Source organism: Panulirus ornatus, chromosome 50, assembly GCF_036320965.1.
Source record: "Panulirus ornatus isolate Po-2019 chromosome 50, ASM3632096v1, whole genome shotgun sequence".
Lineage (NCBI taxonomy): Eukaryota > Metazoa > Arthropoda > Malacostraca > Decapoda > Palinuridae > Panulirus > Panulirus ornatus.
Genome location: NC_092273.1, coordinates 1,944,945 through 1,965,538, shown reverse-complemented (window position 1 = coordinate 1,965,538; position 20,594 = coordinate 1,944,945). Strand labels below are relative to the sequence as shown.

At 41.3% G+C, this 20,594-nt stretch overlaps 2 protein-coding genes across 2 annotated transcripts in view; both read left to right on the top strand.

The window, feature by feature from the left end:
• Ufm1 (Ubiquitin-fold modifier 1) overlaps positions 1-20,594 on the top strand; it is a 49,632-nt gene that overhangs the window by 11,145 nt on the left and 17,893 nt on the right. The gene's annotated exons all lie outside the window — the stretch shown is intronic.
• LOC139764476 (uncharacterized) lies at positions 4,620-20,591 on the top strand. The gene has a single exon (XM_071691048.1). It carries the CDS (start codon positions 5,041-5,043, stop codon positions 6,037-6,039), a length of 999 nt encoding a protein of 332 aa, XP_071547149.1. The 5' UTR covers positions 4,620-5,040; the 3' UTR covers positions 6,040-20,591.

The window sequence follows — 20,594 nt, the reverse complement described above, 5'->3', positions numbered from 1 at the left end:
TTGCTCTCTTTTCTAACCCCTGCACCTTCCTCTTAACCTCTTGACTTTTAACGTCCTTCCAAAACATCCTCCTATTCTCCCAGAAGTTTGCTGACAGTTGTACACTCCATTTCTCACTTGCTTTCTTTTCTAACCCCTGCACCTTCCTCTTGACCTCCTGCTTTCTCATGTACATTTTCCAATCATTTGCACTCCTTCCCTTAAATACTGCCCATGCACCTCTCTTCTTTTTCACAAGTAACTTTACTTTGTCAACCCACCACTCACTACCCATTCTCACCTGTCCACCTCTCACCTTCCTCATGCTACACACTTCTTATGCACATGCCAGCACTACTCCCCTAAATATATCCCATTAGTCGCCCACATACCTTGCTTCATTTACTCTCACCATTTGTCATTCTACACCCAGTCTTTCCTAGTATTTCTTCTCACATGGCTCTTTTCCAAAATCATTCTTTTTCACCACCTCTTCTCACTAATTTTGTTTTCTATTTTAAAAAACTCCTCAAATCTTCTCGCTTGCATCCACCAGTTAATGAACATCCCACCAGCATCCCCCATCAATTTATTAACATTCAAGAGTCCCTGTTTTGCATGCCTGTCAATTAGTGTGTAATCCAGTAAAGCCCTCTTACCACCTTTCATTCTCATCCATGTATGCTTATGTATGTCCATTTTTAAACCGGGTATTTCAGTCTCAAGACCTTTTTCAGCACAGTTATACAAACTGATCACCATAATTATTCACCTTACTGAATACCATGTGTCCCCCAATTATACCTTTAATTGCCATATTACTCACTCTTGTGCATTTTAAATCATCCATCACTAATACCCAATCTCTAGCATCAAAATTGGTGACACTCTCTCAGCTGCTTCCAAAACACTTAAATGTCATTATCCTCATTCTCATGGCCAGGTGTATAAGCACTAATAATCACATATCTCTCACAACCCATTTTCATTTTTATCCGCATCAGTCTGGAGCTCACTTTCTTTCACTCTCACATATTCTCAGTTAAAGTATAAGAAGGGGAAGATTCCAGCCCCCTGCTTTCAACTCTCTTAGTCAACTTGCGACATGCAGGGAATTCAGAAGTAGAATTATATATCTTGTACCCCAGAACCTTTTCCCCCTTGCCCACTCTATGACTCGCTTTTGCTTCCATTGTTCCATTTGCTGCCATGGCTTCTCCCAGGTATTTAAAACCCTCCACTTCCTCCAGATTTTCTCTATTCAGACTCAACCCAGTGACTTAGCCCTCTCCACTGCTACACTTAATAAGGTTGCTTTTATATACATTTACTCTAAATATCTTCCTTTCACACACTCCCAAACTCAGGCTCTAACTTCTGCAGTTTCTCACTCAAATCTGCTTCCAGAACTGTGTCATCAGCAAAAACTGGCTAACTTCCCAGGCCCCCTTCACTCCCTATATACTGCATACTTGCCTTCCTCTCTAGGAACCTTGCACTAACTTCCCTGAGTATCCCATCCTTAAACAGATTAAGCTGCCATGATGACATCATATACCCCAACCGCAGACCCATGTCCACCTGGAAGTACTTGCTCTCTTCTCTAGCTGTTCACACACTTGTTTTACAGTCTTGATAAAAACTTCTCATTATGTCTACTAGCTTTCCTCTTTCACCACATGGTCTTATGACCTTCCACAAGGCACTCTTATCAACCCTCTCATATACTTTTTTGAAATCCATAAATGTCACATACAAACCTTTCTGTATGTATTCTTACACACATTCTTTAAAGCAAACATATGATCTACACATCTCCTACAACTAAAACCTCATTATTCTTCCCCAGTCATATGCTCTCTACATAGCCTTCACTCTTGCACTCACCATTCTCCCATACAACTTATAGGAACATCAAAAAACATACTACTCTAGTTTGAACTCTCACCTTTGTCCCTCTTGCCTTCATACAAAGGCACTCTGCATACATTCTACCTTTCCTCAGGCACCTCACCATGAACCTTACATTAAAATCCTAACTAGACAATCAACAGCACAGTCACCCCTTTTGTTAAGAAATTCAGTTGCATTACCATCCTCTAGCTGCCTTGTCTCATTTCATCTTATGTAAGACTTCCACCACCTCTTCTGTCCTCACCAAACCACTAAATATATGTAGGGGGTGACTATGTTGTTGATTGGTTGCTTAGGACTTTCACTGCATGTATGAATCATGGTGAGGTGCCTGAGGATTGGCAGAATGAATGCCTAGTGAAGTCTAGGGGTTTTACAACCCCATAGCATGGGATGACCCATTGTATAAAGGCATGGGGAACAAAGGTGAGTGCTTGAACTACAGAGGTATTAGTTGAGTATACAGTAAGATGTATGGGGGAGTTGTGATTATGATGGTGAGGGTATATACAGAACATCAACTGAGGAGGAACAATGCAGTTTCAGATATGGTAAAGGATGTGTGGATTGTGACTTTGTCTTAAAGAATGTGTGAAAAATATTTAAGAGAAACAGAAGGATTCATGTGTCGTGTTTATGGATCTAGAGAAAGCATATGAAAGGGTTGATAGGGATGCCTTGTGGAAGGTCTTACAAAGATATGGTGTGGGAGGAAAGCTAATAGAAGCAGAGGAGTTTTTATTGAGTGTAAGGCATGTTTGCAAGTAAGTAGAGAAGAGAGTGAGAGGTTCCAGTTGAAGGCTGGTCTGTATGATGTATGATTCTATTATGACTGTTTGATTTGCTTATAGATTAGATGATGAGAGGAGATAAATGCAAGGATATTGGGAAAAAGGGGTGATTATGCAGTTTGTTGGGGATAAGGAGGGGCCTGGGAGATGAATCAGTTGTTTGCTGATGATGCAGTACTGGTGGCAGATTCAAATGAGAAACTATAGCCGTTGGTATCTGAGTTGAGGAGAGTGTGCAAAGGAAGTTGAGAGTAAGAGTAAGTAAAAGCAAAGTTAATAGGTTTAACAAGGCAGAGGGATAGGGTTGTAGGGGTATAAGTTTGAATGGAGAAAATTTGGAGGTAGCGGAGTGGACATAGCAGTGATTGGTACCATGGAAGTGGAAGATATTCATTCAATAGGTGAAGAAGCCAACTTTCTTTGAGCACTGAAAAATGTGTAAAAAGAGAGGCTGTTATCTGGGGGAGGGTGAAAATGGGTATTTTTAAAGGTATAGTATTCTCAGCAATGTATGGATATGAGCCATGGGCTATAGATGAATATGTGCAGAGGAAGGTGGAAATGTTGGATTGAAATGTTTGAGGACAATATGTGGTGTGAGGTGGTTTGATTAAGTGCTAGAAGGGTAAGAAAGAGGTGTAACAGCAAAAATAATGTGGTAGAATGAGCTGAAGAGGGTGTGCTGAAATCTACTGGATATATAGAAAGAATGAGGGAGGAGAGTTTAACAAAGAGGATATATGTATCAAAAGTGGAGGGGACAATGAAAAGAGGGAGACCAAGATATAAGTGTAAGAATGGAATGAAAAAGATTTTGTGTGGTCAGGGCCTTAACATGCAGGAGGGATAAAGGCATTTATGAGCGTAGCAAATAGGAGCAGTGTGGTATATAGGGGTTGATGCGCTGTCAGTGGACTGAACCAGGACATATGAAGCAACCAAAGGAAACCATGGAAAGGTCAGTGAAGCCTTGGTATGGTTGATGTAGTTTCGGTGCATCACACATGACAGCAAGGGATTAGATGTGAGCACATGAGGCCTTTCTTAATCTGTTCCTGGTGCTACCTCTCTGACACGGGCACTGCGAATAAGTATGGAAAAAATATATGATATGCCCACAGAGATATCAAAGGCAAAACATGCCCCAGTCAATGGCTATCTGGGGGGAAAGAATGAAATTATAGAGAAAGAATAAAGAAATTAATCAGGGCCCTCTAGGTGTTTAAAGGCCTGACTCTTAAAGGTTGAAAGATTATTGGAAGAGGGATAGATGTGAGGAAAAAGAGAATTCTCTAGTTTTACTGTTCTAAGAGGAGGAGGAGGTACCATAACAGTTCTCCTAAAGTGTTTCAAGAAGATTCTGGTTGTGCATCCAAAAAAAATATGTTGCAAGATATTTTACATTTGACAGAATAGTTGAATAAGATTAAGAGAAAAAGAAAACATTATTTGTGTATAGTTTTCTTAGAATTTCCTTATTTCATAAATGGTTATTATTGTTTAACAAGATTTGGAAGTTCAGTGGAAGCTATTAACATTATGTAGCCACAGGTTTATCAGGTTTTCCATGTGCAAGTGTCTCTGCAAGAGTTGGCCAGGGAGCCCATCTGATAGATCAACTTTATCCATTAAGTCTCCTAAAGATCGCATTTATGTTGTCACATGTAATTCCAGGGTCAAACGTTAGGTGTGTGGTATGCACAGTGCCACGTGTGGCTGTGGTAGAGAATGGTACTTTCCTGTAGAGTCATCACTGAATGGAGCCTTCCTCTTCTCTCAGCAGATGAGGTGTGTCCAGAGCTGAATAAAGTTGCCTACTTAGGGAGGAGGAAGGTTGTCTGCTGTATAACAAGATTGTCATAAAGTAAGGCATCCTGCTGAGAGGAAGGAAGATTACCCTTTAAAAGGGAGAAGTTTCTCTGCTGAACAGTAAGATTGTCTTTTAAAAAGCAGTGGTGTCAAGTGAGACTCAGTGTTGTGTGCTAGGGAAAGGCAAGAATCAAGGGTATCAAGTGAGATTTAGGGTTGTCTGCTAGATAAACAAGTTATGTGCTGTGAAGGAAGATTTTCCTCAAAGAAACATATTCATCAGCCATTTAGAATTTTGTAAGAAGACTGTGCATGTTGTTGTGTCATGCACTTGTATACCTAGCAAGAAAGAAGAAACACCTACTTAGAAAGAAATCTTTAGACTAAGAACATGAAGCAAGACAGTTACTGTGGTTTTTTATATCTGCCATTCAAGCTCCCCTCTAGGTTGAAAGTATCAGCATTAAACAGATGGTGTGAAGCTCAAGATTAGATCATTGTAAGAATTTCTCATTGATTATGATATCTCCATTAGTGAGGTTTCACAATGTGGAATGAGGTGATGCATAACTTGTTGTACTTTATGCACGAATTGGTACCAGCTGCTGCCAGTAGAACAAACTGGAATCAGGATAGCATTGATAAAGCTGTGAGTTGGGGTGCTTATTGTGAAAAAATATCAAGGCAGTTTCGCCATAATTATAGCATGCGAATTGCTTTCTCTTGCCTAGCTAGGCAATCACTGTGGGCAATGACATTTCATGATCTTCAAAGTGCCCGCCAGCTTCTTCTCAAAATTTTCATTCAGAACCAGTTACTGGACCTCTGTGTGAAGGAATATGTCCATCAGGTGGCTAATACAGTGGTAGGCCCTACCATAACTGCTACACTGTACCAGCAAGCTGTACAACAAAACTCCTTTTGCAACCAGCTTATGAATGTACTGACCGATATGAAATATGAAATAGTTAAAAGAAGATTAGGAACAAGGCTCATGGTAGAGGCTGCAAGTAGTTCTGGCCAGGATAAGCTTCAAGATTGTCTCACTGAAATGGTTATGTTCCCAGAAGGATTGTCAATGATTCTTAGTACTGTCAAACAGGATAAAGAAGCAGGAAGTGTTGATAGATATTTCCTTTTGAGTCCAAGCATTGTTGAGTGGTTAGAAGGTGTCATGACCTCTCTCCAGGACAGTAGGCACAGGCAAGTGGTTCGCACCTTATGCACCTTACCCCCAGCATTATTGAATGAAGTATTCAATGGGAACTTAAGTATTTTTAGATTACTGATGTCATTCCTGAACAAAGAAGCCAAGAAATTAGAACCATATTATAATAGTAAGGGTTGTTGTTGGCTGCCCCACAATCCAACTGCCTCCATCTTGAGTTATCAAGATCTAGTGTGCGTGTATACTGCATTGCTCAAAGTTGAGGGTGTAGGTTTGTATGCCCAGGAAAAAGTACTTAGCTTTTGTTTACAGGATGGTGGAGCTGTGTGGAGTGATGTGATCAGAGATGCTAATGCAGAAGAAAAGCTTGAACAATAACCACACATTTACTTCAGAGATGTTAACGTTAAAACTGATATCAACATGACCATTATGTTACAAACTTCTGGATCATAAATCTTTAAAAAGAATAGACTTCTGACTTAAGTTTAGAAAATGGTATTCCATATCAGAAAAAGAGTTTGCTTGTTTAGAACTTGCAGTCGTGTATGTCAGTGGACACAGTAAATATGTGACCATGACTTAAGCTCCTTGCAGCACCAAAAAGCTAGTTTGCATGAATTTTCTATTTTTACATTACCTTTAGTACTCTGCTTGTGGTCTTCTACACTTTGCTTTTGTATATATGGTATACTTTTCTTGCTGTAATTTTTGTAACTTGCCTTGGAACAGAAATGTGGGTGAAATTTAAGGAGTTTTGCATTAGACTAAAACCTCATCCTTCAGGCCCCAAATGTTATCCACTTTTCATTTCACTTTGGGTGCTGCCTTTAGCCACTCTTGATATTTTGCCAAAGGCTGAGACTCACCCATACAGACATTTAGGGGTTTAGTTACCCCATTGATGTTAAAGAGAGGAGTATGACATGGTACCCCAGCAGATAAGTGAACTTCAGTAGAGTGTACATGGACTTTTTCATATAGAATCTTATTCAAAATATATATATACATGATCAACATTTCCCGCATTAGCAAGGTAGCATTAAGAACATAGGACTAAGCCTAAGATGAAAAATTCTCACCTGGCCCCCTTCTCTGTTCCTTCTTTTGGAAAAGTAAAAAACTGGAGGGGAGCATTTCCAGGCCCCGTGCTCCCTCCCCTTTTAGTCGCCTTTTATGAAATAGGGAACACATGGGAAGTATTCATTCTTCCCAATCCCCAGGGATAAAAGTATATGGGAATACCTGGTTTAAAAAGAGAGATATACATAAGTATACATATGTAAGTAGGAGAGATGGCCAGAGAGCATTATCGGATTATGTGTTAATTGATAGGCGCACGAAAGAGAGACTTTTGGATGTTAATGTGCTGAGAGATGCAACTGGAGGGATGTCTGATCATTATCTGGTGCAGGCGAAAGTGAAGATTTGTAGAGGTTTTCAGAAAAGAAGAGAGAATGTTAGGGTGAAAAGAGTGGTGAGAGTGAGTGAGCTAGGGAAGGAGACTTGTGTGAGGAAGTACCAGGAGAGACTGAGTACAGAATGGAAAAAGGTGAGGACAAAGGAGGTAAGGGGAGTGGGGGAGGAATGGGATATATTTAGGGGAGCAGTGATGGCTTGCACAAAAGATGCTTGTGGCATGAGAAGCGTGGGAGGTGGGCAGATTAGAAAGGGTTGTGAGTGGTGGGATGAAGAAGTAAGATTATTAGTGAAAAAGAAGAGGGAGGCATTTGGACGATTTTTGCAGGGAAATAATGCAAATGACTGGGAGATGTATAAAAGAAAGAGACAGGAGGTCAAGAGAAAGGTGCAAGAGGTGAAAAAGAGGGCAAATGAGAGTTAGGGTGAGAGAGTGTCATTAAATTTTAGGGAGAATAAAAAGATGTTTTGGAAGGAGGTAAATAAAGTGTGTAAGACAAGGGAACAAATGGGAACATCAGTGAAGGGGCTAATGGGGAGGTGATAACAAGTAGTGGTGGTGTGAGAAGGAGATGGGTTGGGTATTTTGAAGGTTTGTTGAATGTGGTTGATGATAGAGTGGCAGATATAGGGTGTTTTGGTCGAGGTGGTGTGCAAAGTGAGAGGGTTAGGGAGAATGATTTGGTGAACAGAGAGGAGGTAGTAAAAGCTTTGTGGAAGATGAAAGCCAGCAAGGCAGCGGGTTTGGATGGTATTGCAGTGGAATTTATTAAAAAAGGGGGTGACTGTATTGTTGACTGGTTGGTAAGTTTATTTAATGTATGTATCACTCATGGTGAGGTGCCTGAGGATTGGCGGAATGCTTGCATAGTGCCACTGTACAAAGGCAAAGGGGGTAAAAGTGAGTGTTCAAATTACAGAGGTATAAGTTTGTTGAGTATTCCTGGGAAATTATATGGGAGAGTATTAATTGAGAGGGTGAAGGCATGTACAGAGCATCAGATTGGGGAAGAGCAGTGTGGTTTCAGAAGTGGTAGAGGATGTGTGGATCAGGTGTTTGCTTTGAAGAATGTATGTGAGAAATACTTAGAAAAGCAAATGGATTTGTATGTAGCATTTATGGATCAGGAGAAGGTATATGATAGAGTTGATAGAGTTGCTCTGTGGAAGGTATTAAGAATATATGGTGTGGGAGGCAAGTTGTTAGAAGCAGTGAAAAGTTTTTATCGAGGATGTAAGGCATGTGTACGTGTAGGAAGAGAGGAAAGTGATTGGTTCTCAGTGAATGTAGGTTTGCGGCAGGGGTGTGTGATGTCTCCATGGTTGTTTAATTTGTTTATGGATGGGGTTGTTAGGGAGGTGAATGCAAGAGTTTTGGAGAGAGGGGCAAGTATGCAGTCTGTTGTGGATGAGAGAGCTTGGGAAGTGAGTCAGTTGTTGTTTGCTGATGATACAGTGCTGGTGGCTGATTCATGTGAGAAACTGTAGAAGCTGGTGACTGAGTTTGGTAAAGTGTGTGAAAGAAGAAAGCTGAAAGTAAATGTGAATAAGAGCAAGGCTATTAGGTACAGTAGGGTTAAGGGGCGAGTCAATTGGGAGGTAAGTTTGAATGGAGAAAAACTGGAGGAAGTGAAGTGTTTTAGATATCTGGGAGTGGATTTGTCAGCGGATGGAACCATGAAAGCGGAAGTGAATCATAGGGTGGGGGAGGGGGCGAAAGTTCTGGGAGCCTTGAAGAATGTGTGGAAGTCGAGAACATTATCTCGGAAAGCAAAAATGTGTATGTTTGAAGGAATAGTGGTTCCAACAATGTTATATGGTTGCAAGGCGTGGGCTATAGATAGAGTTGTGCGCAGGAGGGTGGATGTGCTGGAAATGAGATGTTTGAGGACAATATATGGTGTGAGGTGGTTTGATCGAGTAAGTAATAATAGGGTAAGAGAGATGTGTGGTAATAAAAAGAGTGTGGTTGAGAGAGCAGAAGAGGGTGTTTTGAAATGGTTTGGTCACATGGAGAGAATGAGTGAGGAAAGATTGACCAAGAGGATATATGTGTCAGAGGTGGAGGGAACGAGAAGTGGGAGACCAAATTTTAGGTGGAAAGATGGAGTGAAAAAGATTTTGAGTGATCGGAGCCTGAACATGCAGGAGGGTGAAAGGCTTGCAAGGAATAGAGGGAATTGGAACGATGTGGTATACCGGGGTTGACGTGCTGTCAATGGATTGAACCAGGGCATGTGAAGCATCTAGGGTAAACAATGGAAAGTTCTGTGGGGCCTGGCTGCGGAAAGGGTGCTGTGGTTTCGATGCATCATTACATGACAGCTAGAGACTGAGTGTGAACGAATGTGGCCTTTGTTGTCTTTTCCTAGCGCTACCTTGCACACATGCGGGGGGAGGGGGTTGTTATTTCATGTTTGATGGGGTGGCAATGGGAATAGATAAAGGCAGACAGTATGAATTATGTACATGTGTATATATGTATATGTCTCTGTGTGTATATATATGTATAAGTTGACATGTATAGGTATGTATATTTGCATGTGTGGACGTGTATGTATATACATGTGTGTGTGGGTGGGTTGGGCCATTCTTTCGTCTGTTTCCCTGCACTACCTCACTAACGCGGGAGACAGCGACAAAGCAAAATAAATGAATAGATAGATAAATGATGAAATCTTTATTCATCTACAGGTTAAACTAAGATATTTTGTTGATTATCAGCATTAAAAGTGTAATGTATTACCAGCAGGCAGGAACGTTAGGCCTGATAGCAGAACCATAGTGAGAAGGTATTGCTGCTTTTGTCTCTTGATAAACTTGTGAATTACCATTACAAATTAATTGTCTTCATATCTTTCTGAGTTTACAAGACAAAAATAGTTGTGAAAGTCTCTTGCTTAAAATCAATTTTGAGGATTAATTGTGTAATTGGAAAGTAGATTTTCATATTTCCTTAACCCAATCTCACTTTACTCAGATTTGATCATAAGCAAGAAAATAATATCATTTGTTTTAGAAAAATGTATCATTATAAGAGGATGGTATTCCTAACAATAAAGCTTAAAATGCATCCAGAATTAGTTTGATGTGCTATACCAGACTTCGGCTTTTTGGTTTTTAGTTAGCATAAACTGTGTAGCTGATAATACACTGTCAGTTACTTGTTTATTGTAATAAGTTATTATATTGTGCTAATCAGCTTGATATGATTACAGTTATTATGTAATTCTAGGACCCTCTTTTATGGGACTTCTGTAGCCTCAAGACTGCACTCCACATGGGATTAGGGTAAGGTGACCTCCTCTGGAAGAACAAGGTCCTTAGTGACCCTGAAACTCTTCCATCCTCTTATGGTGGTACTACCTCATCAATGGTGCCTTTCACTTGTTGTGTTACCACTTATAGATAGGGTCCACAGACACCTGCTGCATATCAAACAATGAAAAGTCAAAGGCTACATTCCTGATTTTGGTATGTCTTCAGAGAACTAGGCATTTTTATTTGGATGGTACTTAGCAGCTTTTCCTTATTGGAAAACTAGATTGAATATTTTTCTTTGTTCATTAACTTTATTAACTGGCTTATTTTAAACTTATGATATATTTATTTGTATTAATTTTACTTACCTGCCATCTCCCATCTTAGGGAGGTGGGGCAAGGAAACAGACGAGGAATGGCCCAACCCACCCACATAGACATGTATGTACATAAATGCCCACACACGCACATATACTTACGTATACATTTCAACGTATACATGCATATACATACACAGACATATACATATATACAACTATACTTATCCTATCCATACTTGCTGCCTTCATCCATTCCCATCGCCACCCTGCCACACGCTAAATAGAACATTCCCTCCCTCCCTCCCTCCCTCCAGTGAAGCATCACTAGGAACAGACAAAAAAGGCCACATTCATTCACACTCAGTCTCTAGCTGTCTTATGTAATGCACCAAAACCAAAGCTCCCTTTCCACATCCATGCCCCACAGACCTTCCCATGGTTTACCCCAGACACTTCATATGCCCTGGTTCAATCCATTGACAACATGTCAACTCCGGTATATCACATCGTTCCAATTTACTCTATTCCTTGCTCGCCTTTCACCCTCCTGTATGTTCAGGCCCCAAACGCTCAAAATCTTTTTCACTCCATCCTTCCACCTCCAATTTGGTCTCCCACTTCTCCTTCTTCCCTCCACCTCTGACACATGTATCCTCTTTGTCAGTCTTTCCTTGCTCATTCTCTCCATGTGTCCAATCCATTGCAACACACCCTCTTCTGCTCTCTCAACCACACTCTTTTTAGTACCACACACCTCTCTTACCCTTTCATTACTTAATCAAACTACCTCACACCACATATTGTCCTCAAACATTTCATTTCCAACACATCCAACCCCCTCTGCACAACCCTATCACAACCTTATAACATTGTTGGTACCACTATTCCTTCAAACATACCCATTTTTGCTCTCCAAGATAACGTTCTTGCGTTCCACACATTCTTCAACGCTCCCAGAACCCTTGGTCCCTCCCCCACCCTGTGATTCACTTCCATTTCCATGGTTCCATCAGCTAAGTCCACTCCCAGATATCTAAAACACTTCACTTCCTCCAGTTTTTCTCCATTCAAACTTACCTCCCAGCTGACTTATCCCTCAACCCTACTGTACCTAATAGCCTTGCTCTTATTTTACATTTACTCTCAGCTTTCTTCTTTCACACACTTTACCAAACTCAGTCGCCAGCTTCTGCAGTTTCTCACCCGAATCAGCCACCAGCGCTGTATCATCAGTGAACAACAACTGCCTCACTTCCTAAACCCTCTCATCCACAACAGACTGCATACTTGCCCCTCTCTCCAAAACTCTTGCATTCACCTCCCTAACAACCCCATCCATAAACAAATTAAACAACCATGGAGACATCACACACCTCTGCCACAAACCGACATTCACTGAGAACCAGTCACTTTCCTCTCTTCCTACTTGTACACATGCCTTACATCCTCCGTAAAAACTTTTCACTGGACTTGCCTCCCACACCATATGCTCTTGATACCTTCCACAGAGCATCTCTATCAATTCTATCATATGCCTTCTCCAGATCTATAAATGCTACATACAAATCCATTTGCTTTTCTAAGTATTTTTCACATACATTCTTCAAAGCAAACACCTGATCCACACATCCTGTACCACTTCTGAAACCACACTGCTCTTCCCCAATCTGATGTTCTGCACATGCCTTCAACCTCTCAATCAATACCCTCACATATAATTACCCAGGGATACTCAACAAACTTATACCTCTGTAATTTGAACATTCACCTTTATTCTCTTTGCCTTTGTACAATGGCACTATGCATGCATTCCGCCAATCCTCTGGCACTTCACTATGAGCCATACGTACATTGAATATCCTCACCAACCAGTCAACAAAACAGTCACCCCCTTTTTTAATAGATTCCACTGCAATACCATCCAAACCTGCCGCCTTGCCGGCTTTCATCTTCCGCAAAGCTTTCACTACCTCTTCTCTGTTTACCAAATCATTCTCCCTGACCCTCTCACTTTGCACACCACCTCGACCAAAACACCCTATATCTGCCACTCTATCATCTAACACATTCAACAAACCTTCAAAATACTCACTCCAACTCCTTCTCACATCACCACTCCTTGTTATTACCTCCCCATTATCCCCCTTCACCGATGTTCCCATTTGTTCTCTTGTCTTATGCACTTTATTTACCTCCTTCCAAAACATTTTTTTATTCTCCTTAAAATTTAATGATACTCTCTCACCCCAACTCTCATTTACCCTTTTGCACCTCTTGCACCTTTCTCTTGACCTCCTGACTCTTTTTTTTTATACATCTCCCACTCATTTACACTATTTCCTTGCAAAAATTGTCCAAATGCCTCTCTCTTCTCTTTCACTAATAATCTTACTTCATCATCCCACCACTCACTACCCTTTCTAATCTGCCCACCTCCCATGCTTCTCATGCCACAAGCATCTTTTGCGCAAGCCATCACTGCTTCCCTAAATACATCCCATTCCTCCCCCACTCCCCTTATGTCCTTTGCTCTCACCTTTTTCCATTCTGCACTCAGTCTTTTCTGGTACTTCCTCACACAAGTCTCCTTCCCAAGCTCACTTTCTCTCACCACCCTCTTCACCCCAACATTCTCTCCTCTTTTCTGAAAACCTCTACAAATCTTCACCTTCGCCTCCATAAGTTAATGATCAGACATCCCTCCAGATGCACCTCTCAGGTGTGCAAGGAATAGAGTGAAATGGAACCATGTGGTATACTGAGGTCAATGTGCTGTCAATGGATCAAACCAGGGCATGTGAAACATCTGGAGTAAACCATGGAAAGTTTAGTAGGGCCTGGATGTGGAAAGGGAGCTGTATTTTCAGTGCATTACATATGTCAGCTAGAGGCTGAGCGTGAATGAATGTGACCTATGTTGTCTTTTCCTAGCGCTACCTTACGCATGCTTGGGGAGAGGGGGGTGCCATTTCATGTGTGGCAATGGAAATGGATGAAGGCAACAAATATGTATATGTACATGAGTATATATGTATATGTCTGTGCATGTATATGTATGTATACGTTGAAATGTATATGTTTTATTTTTTTTTATTTTGCTTTGTCGCTGTCTCCCACGCCTGCGAGGTAGCACAAGGAAACAGATGAAAGAAATGGCCCAACCCACTCCCACACATGCACACACACACACGTCCACACACGCAAACATACACACCCACACATCCCAACGTACACACATATATACACACACAGACACACACATATACACACGTGCACACAATTCTTACAGTCTGCCCCTACTCACCCCCATCGCTACCCCGCCACACACAGAATAACATCCCCCTCCCCCCCTCACGTGCGCGAAGCAGCGCCAGGAAAAAGACAACAAAGGCCCCATTCGCTCACACTCAGTCTCTAGCTATCATGCAATAATGCCGGAAACCACAGCTCCCTTTCCACATCCAGTCCCTACAGAACTTTCCATGGTTTGCCCCAGACGCTTCACATGCCCTGATTCAATCCATTGACAGCACGTCGACCCCGGTATACCACATCGATCCAATTCACTCTATTCCTTGCCCGCCTTTCACCCTCCTGCATGTTCAGGCCCCGATCACTCAAAATCTTTTTCACTCCATCTTTCCACCTCCAATTTGGTCTCCCACTTCTCCTCGTTCCCTCCACCTCCGACACATATATCCTCTTGGTCAATCTTTCCTCATTCATTCTGTCCATGTGTCCAAACCATTTCAAAACACCCTCTTCTGCTCTCTCAACCATGCGCTCTTTTTTATTTTCACACATCTCTCTTACCCTTACATTACTTACTCGATCAAACCACCTCACACCACATATTGTCCTAAAACATCTCATTTCCAGCACATCCACCCTCCTGCGCACAACTTTATCCATAGCCCACGCCTCGCAACCATACAACATTGTTGGAACCACTGTTCCTTCAAACATAGCCATGTATGTATATACATGTGTGTGTGGGTGGGTTGGGCCATTCTTTTGTCTGCTTCCATGTGCTACCTCACTAACGTGAGAGACAGCAACAAAGTATAATAAAGAATAATATTAAGATGTTTTGGAAGGAGGTAAATAAAGTGTGTAAGACAAGAGAACAAATAGGAACATCAGTGAAGGGGGCTAATGGGATGGTAATAACAAGCAGTGGTGAAGTGAGAAGATGGAGAATATTTTGAAGGTTTGCTGAATGTGTTTGATGATAGAGTGGCAGATATATGCCACTGTGTGTGAAGTGAGAGGGTCAGGGAGAATGATTTAGTAAACAGAGAAGAGGTTGAGAATGCTTTGCAGAAGATGAAAGCCGACAAGGCAGTTGGTTTGGATGGTATTGCAGTGGAATTTATTAAAAAGAAGGGGGTGACTGTCTTGTTGACTGGTTGGTGAGGACATTCAATGTATGTATGGCTCATGGTGAAGCACCTGAGGATTGGCAAAATGCATGCATAGTGCAAAGGGGATAAAGGTGAGTGTTCAAATTACAGAGGTATAAAGTTATTGAGTATTCCTGGGAAGTCATATGGGAGGGTACTGATTGAGAGGGTGAAAGCATGTACAGAGCATCAGATTGGGGAAGAGCAGTGTGGTTTCAAAGATGGTAGAGGATGTGTGGGTCAGGTGTTTGCTTTGAAGAATGTATGTGAGAAATACTTAGAAAAACAAATGGATTTGTATGTAGCATTTATGGACCTGGAGAAGGCATATGATAGAGTTGATAGAGATGCTCTGTGGAAGATATTAAGAGTATATGGGGTGGGAGGTAAGTTGCTAGAAGCAGTGAAAAGTTTTTATCGAGGATGTAAGGCATGTGTACGAGTGGGAAGAGAGGAAAATGATTAGTTCCCAGTGAATGTCGGTTTGCGGCAGGAGTGCATGATGTCTCCATGGTTGTTTAATTCGTTTATGGATGGGGTTGTTAGGGAGGTGAATGCAAGAGTTTTGGAAATAGAGGCAAGTATGCAGTCTGTTGTGGATGAGAGGGCTTGGGAAGTGAGTCAGTTGTTGTTCGCTGATGATACGACACTGGCTGATTCAGATGAGAAATTGCAGAAGCTGGTGACTGAGTTTGGTAAAGTGTACGAAAGAAGAAAGCTGAGAATAGATGTGAATAAGAGCAAGGCTATTAGGTACAGTAGGGTTGAGGGACAAGTCAATTGGGTGGTAAGTTTGAGTGGAGAAAAACTGGAGGAAGTGAAGTGTTTTAGATATCTGGGAGTGGATTTGGCAGCAGGTGGAACCATGGAAGCGGAAGTGAATCATAGGTTGGGGTAGGGGGCGAAAGTTCTGGGAGCGTTGAAAAATGTGTGGAAGTCGAGAACGTTATCCTGGAAAGCAAAAATGGGTATGTTTGAAGGAATAGTGGTTCCAACTATGTTATATGGTTGCAACGCATGGGCTATAGATAGAGATGTGCAGAGGAGGGTGGATGTGCTGGAAATGAGATGTTTGAGGACAATATGTGATGTGAGGTGGTTTGATCAAGTAAGTAATGAAAGGGTAAGAGAGATGTGTGGTAATAAAAACAGTGTGGTTGAGATAGCAGAAGAGGGTGTTTTGAAATGGTTTGGTAACCTGGAGAGAATGAGTGAGGAAAGATTGACAAAGAAGATGTATGTGTCAGAGGTGAAGGGAACGAGAAGAAGTGGGAGAACAAATTGGAAGTGGAAAGATGGAGTGAAAAAGATTTTGAGTGATTGGGGCCTGAACATGCAGGAGGGTGAAAGGCTTGCAAGGAATAGAGTGAATTGGAACGATGTGGTATACCGGAGTCGACGTGCTGTCAGTGGATTGAACCAGGGCATGTGAAGCATCTAGGGTAAAGCATGGAAAGTTCTGTGGGGCCCGGATGTGGAAAGGGGGCTGTGGTTTCGATGCATTATACATGACAGCTAGAGACTGAGTGTGAACGAGTGTGGCCTTTGTTGACTTTTCCTAGCACTACCTTGCGCGCATGTGGGGGGAGGGGGCTGTCATTTCATGTGTAGCAGGTAGGCGACGGGAATGAATAAGGGCAGATAGTATGAATTATGTACATGTGTATATATGCATATGTTTGTGTGTGTATATATATGTATACTTTGAGATGTATAGGTATGTATATGTGTGTGTGTGGACGTGTATGTATATACATGTGTATGTGGGTGAGTTGGGTCATTCTTTCGTCTGTTTCCTTGCACTACCTTGCTAACACGGGAGACAGTGACAAAGTATAATAAATAAATAAATGAATGAATATAAATAAATATATATGATTGAATAAGGCTGATTTGTCCTATCTGTATTAATTTTTATGGGAGGATAAATATGATATGCAGTAGGTCTGATATCTTAAATCTGCATTTGATATTTTATAATTTGGTTTTGAAGTTTCTAAGGAAAGCACTTTATAATATTTTGGAAAAAGTTTATTTTCATTTAAGTGCGTATACTTCCCTTTATGGTTATGAAATTGTGTTAAAAATATTGATGATTTAGTTTTGCTGGGTTACTTCTTCCTCAAAATGCATATTATACATATGAATTCCAGTTATGACATTCCGTATTGTTTTAGATTAAATTGTACGTAGACATCTTGATTCTCAATGTCCAGAGATGATTTGTTGTTTCTCATTTTATACCCAAAAGGAACAGATGAACAACAGCCTCATTTTATTTCATCCACAGGCTATGCATCATCCAAAGTATACTGAAATCAGCACTTGTCATCCAAACCTCACAGACTACTCTATGATTTCATCTTGACCCCTTCATATGTCCAGGTTCAGCCCATTGACTGTAAATTGATCCAGGTCATTCCATCCCATGCATGCCTCTTGCCATCCTAATTGTTCATGCCCTCTTGTTCCAGAGCTTCCATCATGCTGTCCTTCCATCTCCCTCTCAGTCTCCCCTCCCACTTGGTCCATCCTTTTCTTACCTTATGTCTTCTAAGTCAGTCTTTCTTTGTTCATCATCTTCACATTTCTAAACCTCTTCAACTTATATTGTGCTTACAACCATGCCTCTTTCATACATAGTCATTTCTTACATGATCGACCTACCTTACATCACATATCGTCTTCAACTTGAGAGTGGTGTGCTTTAATGGTGCCAGCAGCATTGTGCTAAGGAAATACTAGTGCATGGCATGGATCTCCAGAATGCAACCAATAAGAATTGCTACCCAGTTGGGCTTGGCTGAGCAGTCATTCAGAACCAGTCCAGGATGGCTACTTTGTTTCTGTAATCATCATAGCTTGGACAAGAAAATGAATGGGGAAATTATGAGTGCTGACAAAATTTATGAGGAGCAGTTTTACTGAAACTTTAGTGAAATCATTGACTGCAGTTGCCTGAGGCCTTTCCAGTGGTATAGCAGGATGATAAAGACCTTCATTAGCAATCATTGTCAGAGAACAACTAGGTTTACAAAAGCATGGCTGAAACCCCAAGTCACAGGAAAGTAAGGTGTGTGTGTTACTGTGCAGACCTGTGCCTCCTGTGCCTGTGCAGATGGGTTCCCCCACTACATGCTTCTTGTGGATAAATGCAAGAAACCTTATGCCCTTGAGGATCTCGCCAACCACATGTTTATGTTATAGTGTGGTAAGAAGAGTGCGTGGTTCACATAAGATATCTCTGACTGGTTGCATGATCTTTTTTGTTACTGTTGTAAGGAACCATCAATAGTCCTCTATGAAGATGGCTTCACATGAAGTGACGGCCTTGCTCCTCGACAGTGTTCCAGCCCATCCAAGCTTGAATGAAATGTGCAAGTGGAATATACATATCAGGACACTTCCTGCATGCCAATGCCACCTCCCTGATCCAGTCTGTGGACTAAGGAATTATCCTGTCTACTAAGTGATTCTACAAGAAGAAGCATTTGTATCTGTGGTGCATGGTCAGCATCAACCCTGAGGAGAGCCAAGCAGATCCTGCAAAACCTTGAAAAATGCCTTATCAAGGATGCAAATTTCATTTGGGCTGATACCTGGAATTCTGTTCCTGTAAACCCTTTAGACATCCATCGCCATGGCTGGAATGGGTGCTGCAGAAACCTGAAGAGGAGCATTACTAAGGGATTTCAGCCTGAAGATTTTTACTTGAGTCATAAGTCAAGCCTGGGACAGTTTGGTAGCAGCAGTAGTCCAGCAGTGGTTGAAGGATAGTATTGACCTACCTGGATACCATCAATGCAATGCTCTGATAAAGTATTCATGTCTTCTGATCAGTTGGAAGAGAGGGAAGATGTTATTGACACCATGAAAGTGAAATTCAATGATGCTTTGGCTGCTCCTGATGCCCTCCTCAGGAGGATCAGATTTTTCTTGTGCAGAATGCAGGATTTACTGAAGCAGCTTAGAATTCACACCTTCCTCAAGCCTCAGCAGCCTGCCAAGGACCAGGACAAGAAGTGTAGAGACAACAAGTTTGGCTTCCACCTCCATTGAAGGCACCCATACCCACCTTCAGGAAGTCCCACCTTGTTTCTGATGAGGAGGTGTTTGAGGTCACTCCATATTTACCTATGGTGCAATTTACTCCTGATTCAGAGTATTCTTTGGACTCCCTGAACACTTTCAACCTTTGGGGACCAACAGTGTAAAGTGTAACTGATCATCAGTGAACCAAGGTAAGTTTCTAGTACTCATAATAGAACTGAATTTCTATTGTCTCTGGGTAAGTTTTGGCATGTAATGAAATTCAACATCCAGCAGACCTTTTTCCCCAGAATTAGTCCATTAGAACTGGGTTTCACTTTATTATGTGTAAGGAGAATTCATCATGGAAGGAATGACTGTGTAAGAGAGATGTAATGAATAGAGCATGATTGAGAGAGCTGAATAGGATGTGCAGAAACAGACACATGGAGAGGATGAGCAAAGAGAGACTGACTTAGAGGATATACATGTCATAAGTGGAGGAGTCATAGGGAAGAAGGAAATTGAAAAGATGAGTGAAAAAGTCAGTTATTGGGGCCAGAACATGTAGGAGGGTGAGAGGCATGAATGAGATGGAGAGAACTGAAGCAGTGTGGTATATAGTGGGTGTCATGCTGTCATTGTCCTGAATCAGGACTCATGAAGTGGTCAGATGAACAATGGAATAGTCTCTGGGGCTTGGATGGGGATGGGGGATCTGGTTTTATCGCATTATACATGATAGTTAGAGAGTGTGTGTGAGAAAATGAGCCTGTTGTGTTCTGTTGCTACTTCACTAGCATGGGAAAGAGCTAATGAAATAATAAAAGCAACTCAGTTCCATACTGAAATGTGTAATCATTTTACATCATAAAGAAATACTTTTGGTGTTAGCTTACTTACCATCATGACCCGGTAATCAGAGAACTAATGGTAGATTCCAAGAGGTATTGAACCCTAACCAAAACTATTTTTCAAGAACAAAGGACTTAAACCTATGCCTCTCTCAAGCCAGATGTGAATGAGTGTATTCATCCAAAAAGGCTTTATGTAAGTCCTGAGTAATATTAGCTGTGTACTATCCACTCTGGATTTTGAAAAAACAATTTAAGCAAAAAAGGCCAATGCCTGTCCATTGTTATGATTCTTTTCCCACAGCCACTGTACGTCTTACTTTTTTGCCTTCATTATGGAAGCAATATCTGACTGTAATCAATGCATTTAGAGATTTGCTTGAGGTTATTGAGGGATATTTTGTGCATCCCTGCCCTTGCCAGCCTGTAGGGTTAGGGGTATGAACTACAAATCAGACTGAAGATGTGTCTGATCTACTCCATGCAAATGAAAGCAGGGATTTAGGGCAGTAATTGGTAACTGAATGCATTTCTTTGCTAATCATACTAATTTGAAAATTTGCAAGAGTAGACTCACTTTTATAGATATATATTGTATTCATTCTACATAGATAGGATGTCATTAATTGAAGACTTTTGGTCCGCTG

Bases quoted from the DNA above. Each gene is read 5' to 3' on its own strand.
- LOC139764476 (XM_071691048.1), top strand. From the start codon at position 5,041: ATGTGGAATGAGGTGATGCATAACTTGTTGTACTTTATGCACGAATTG.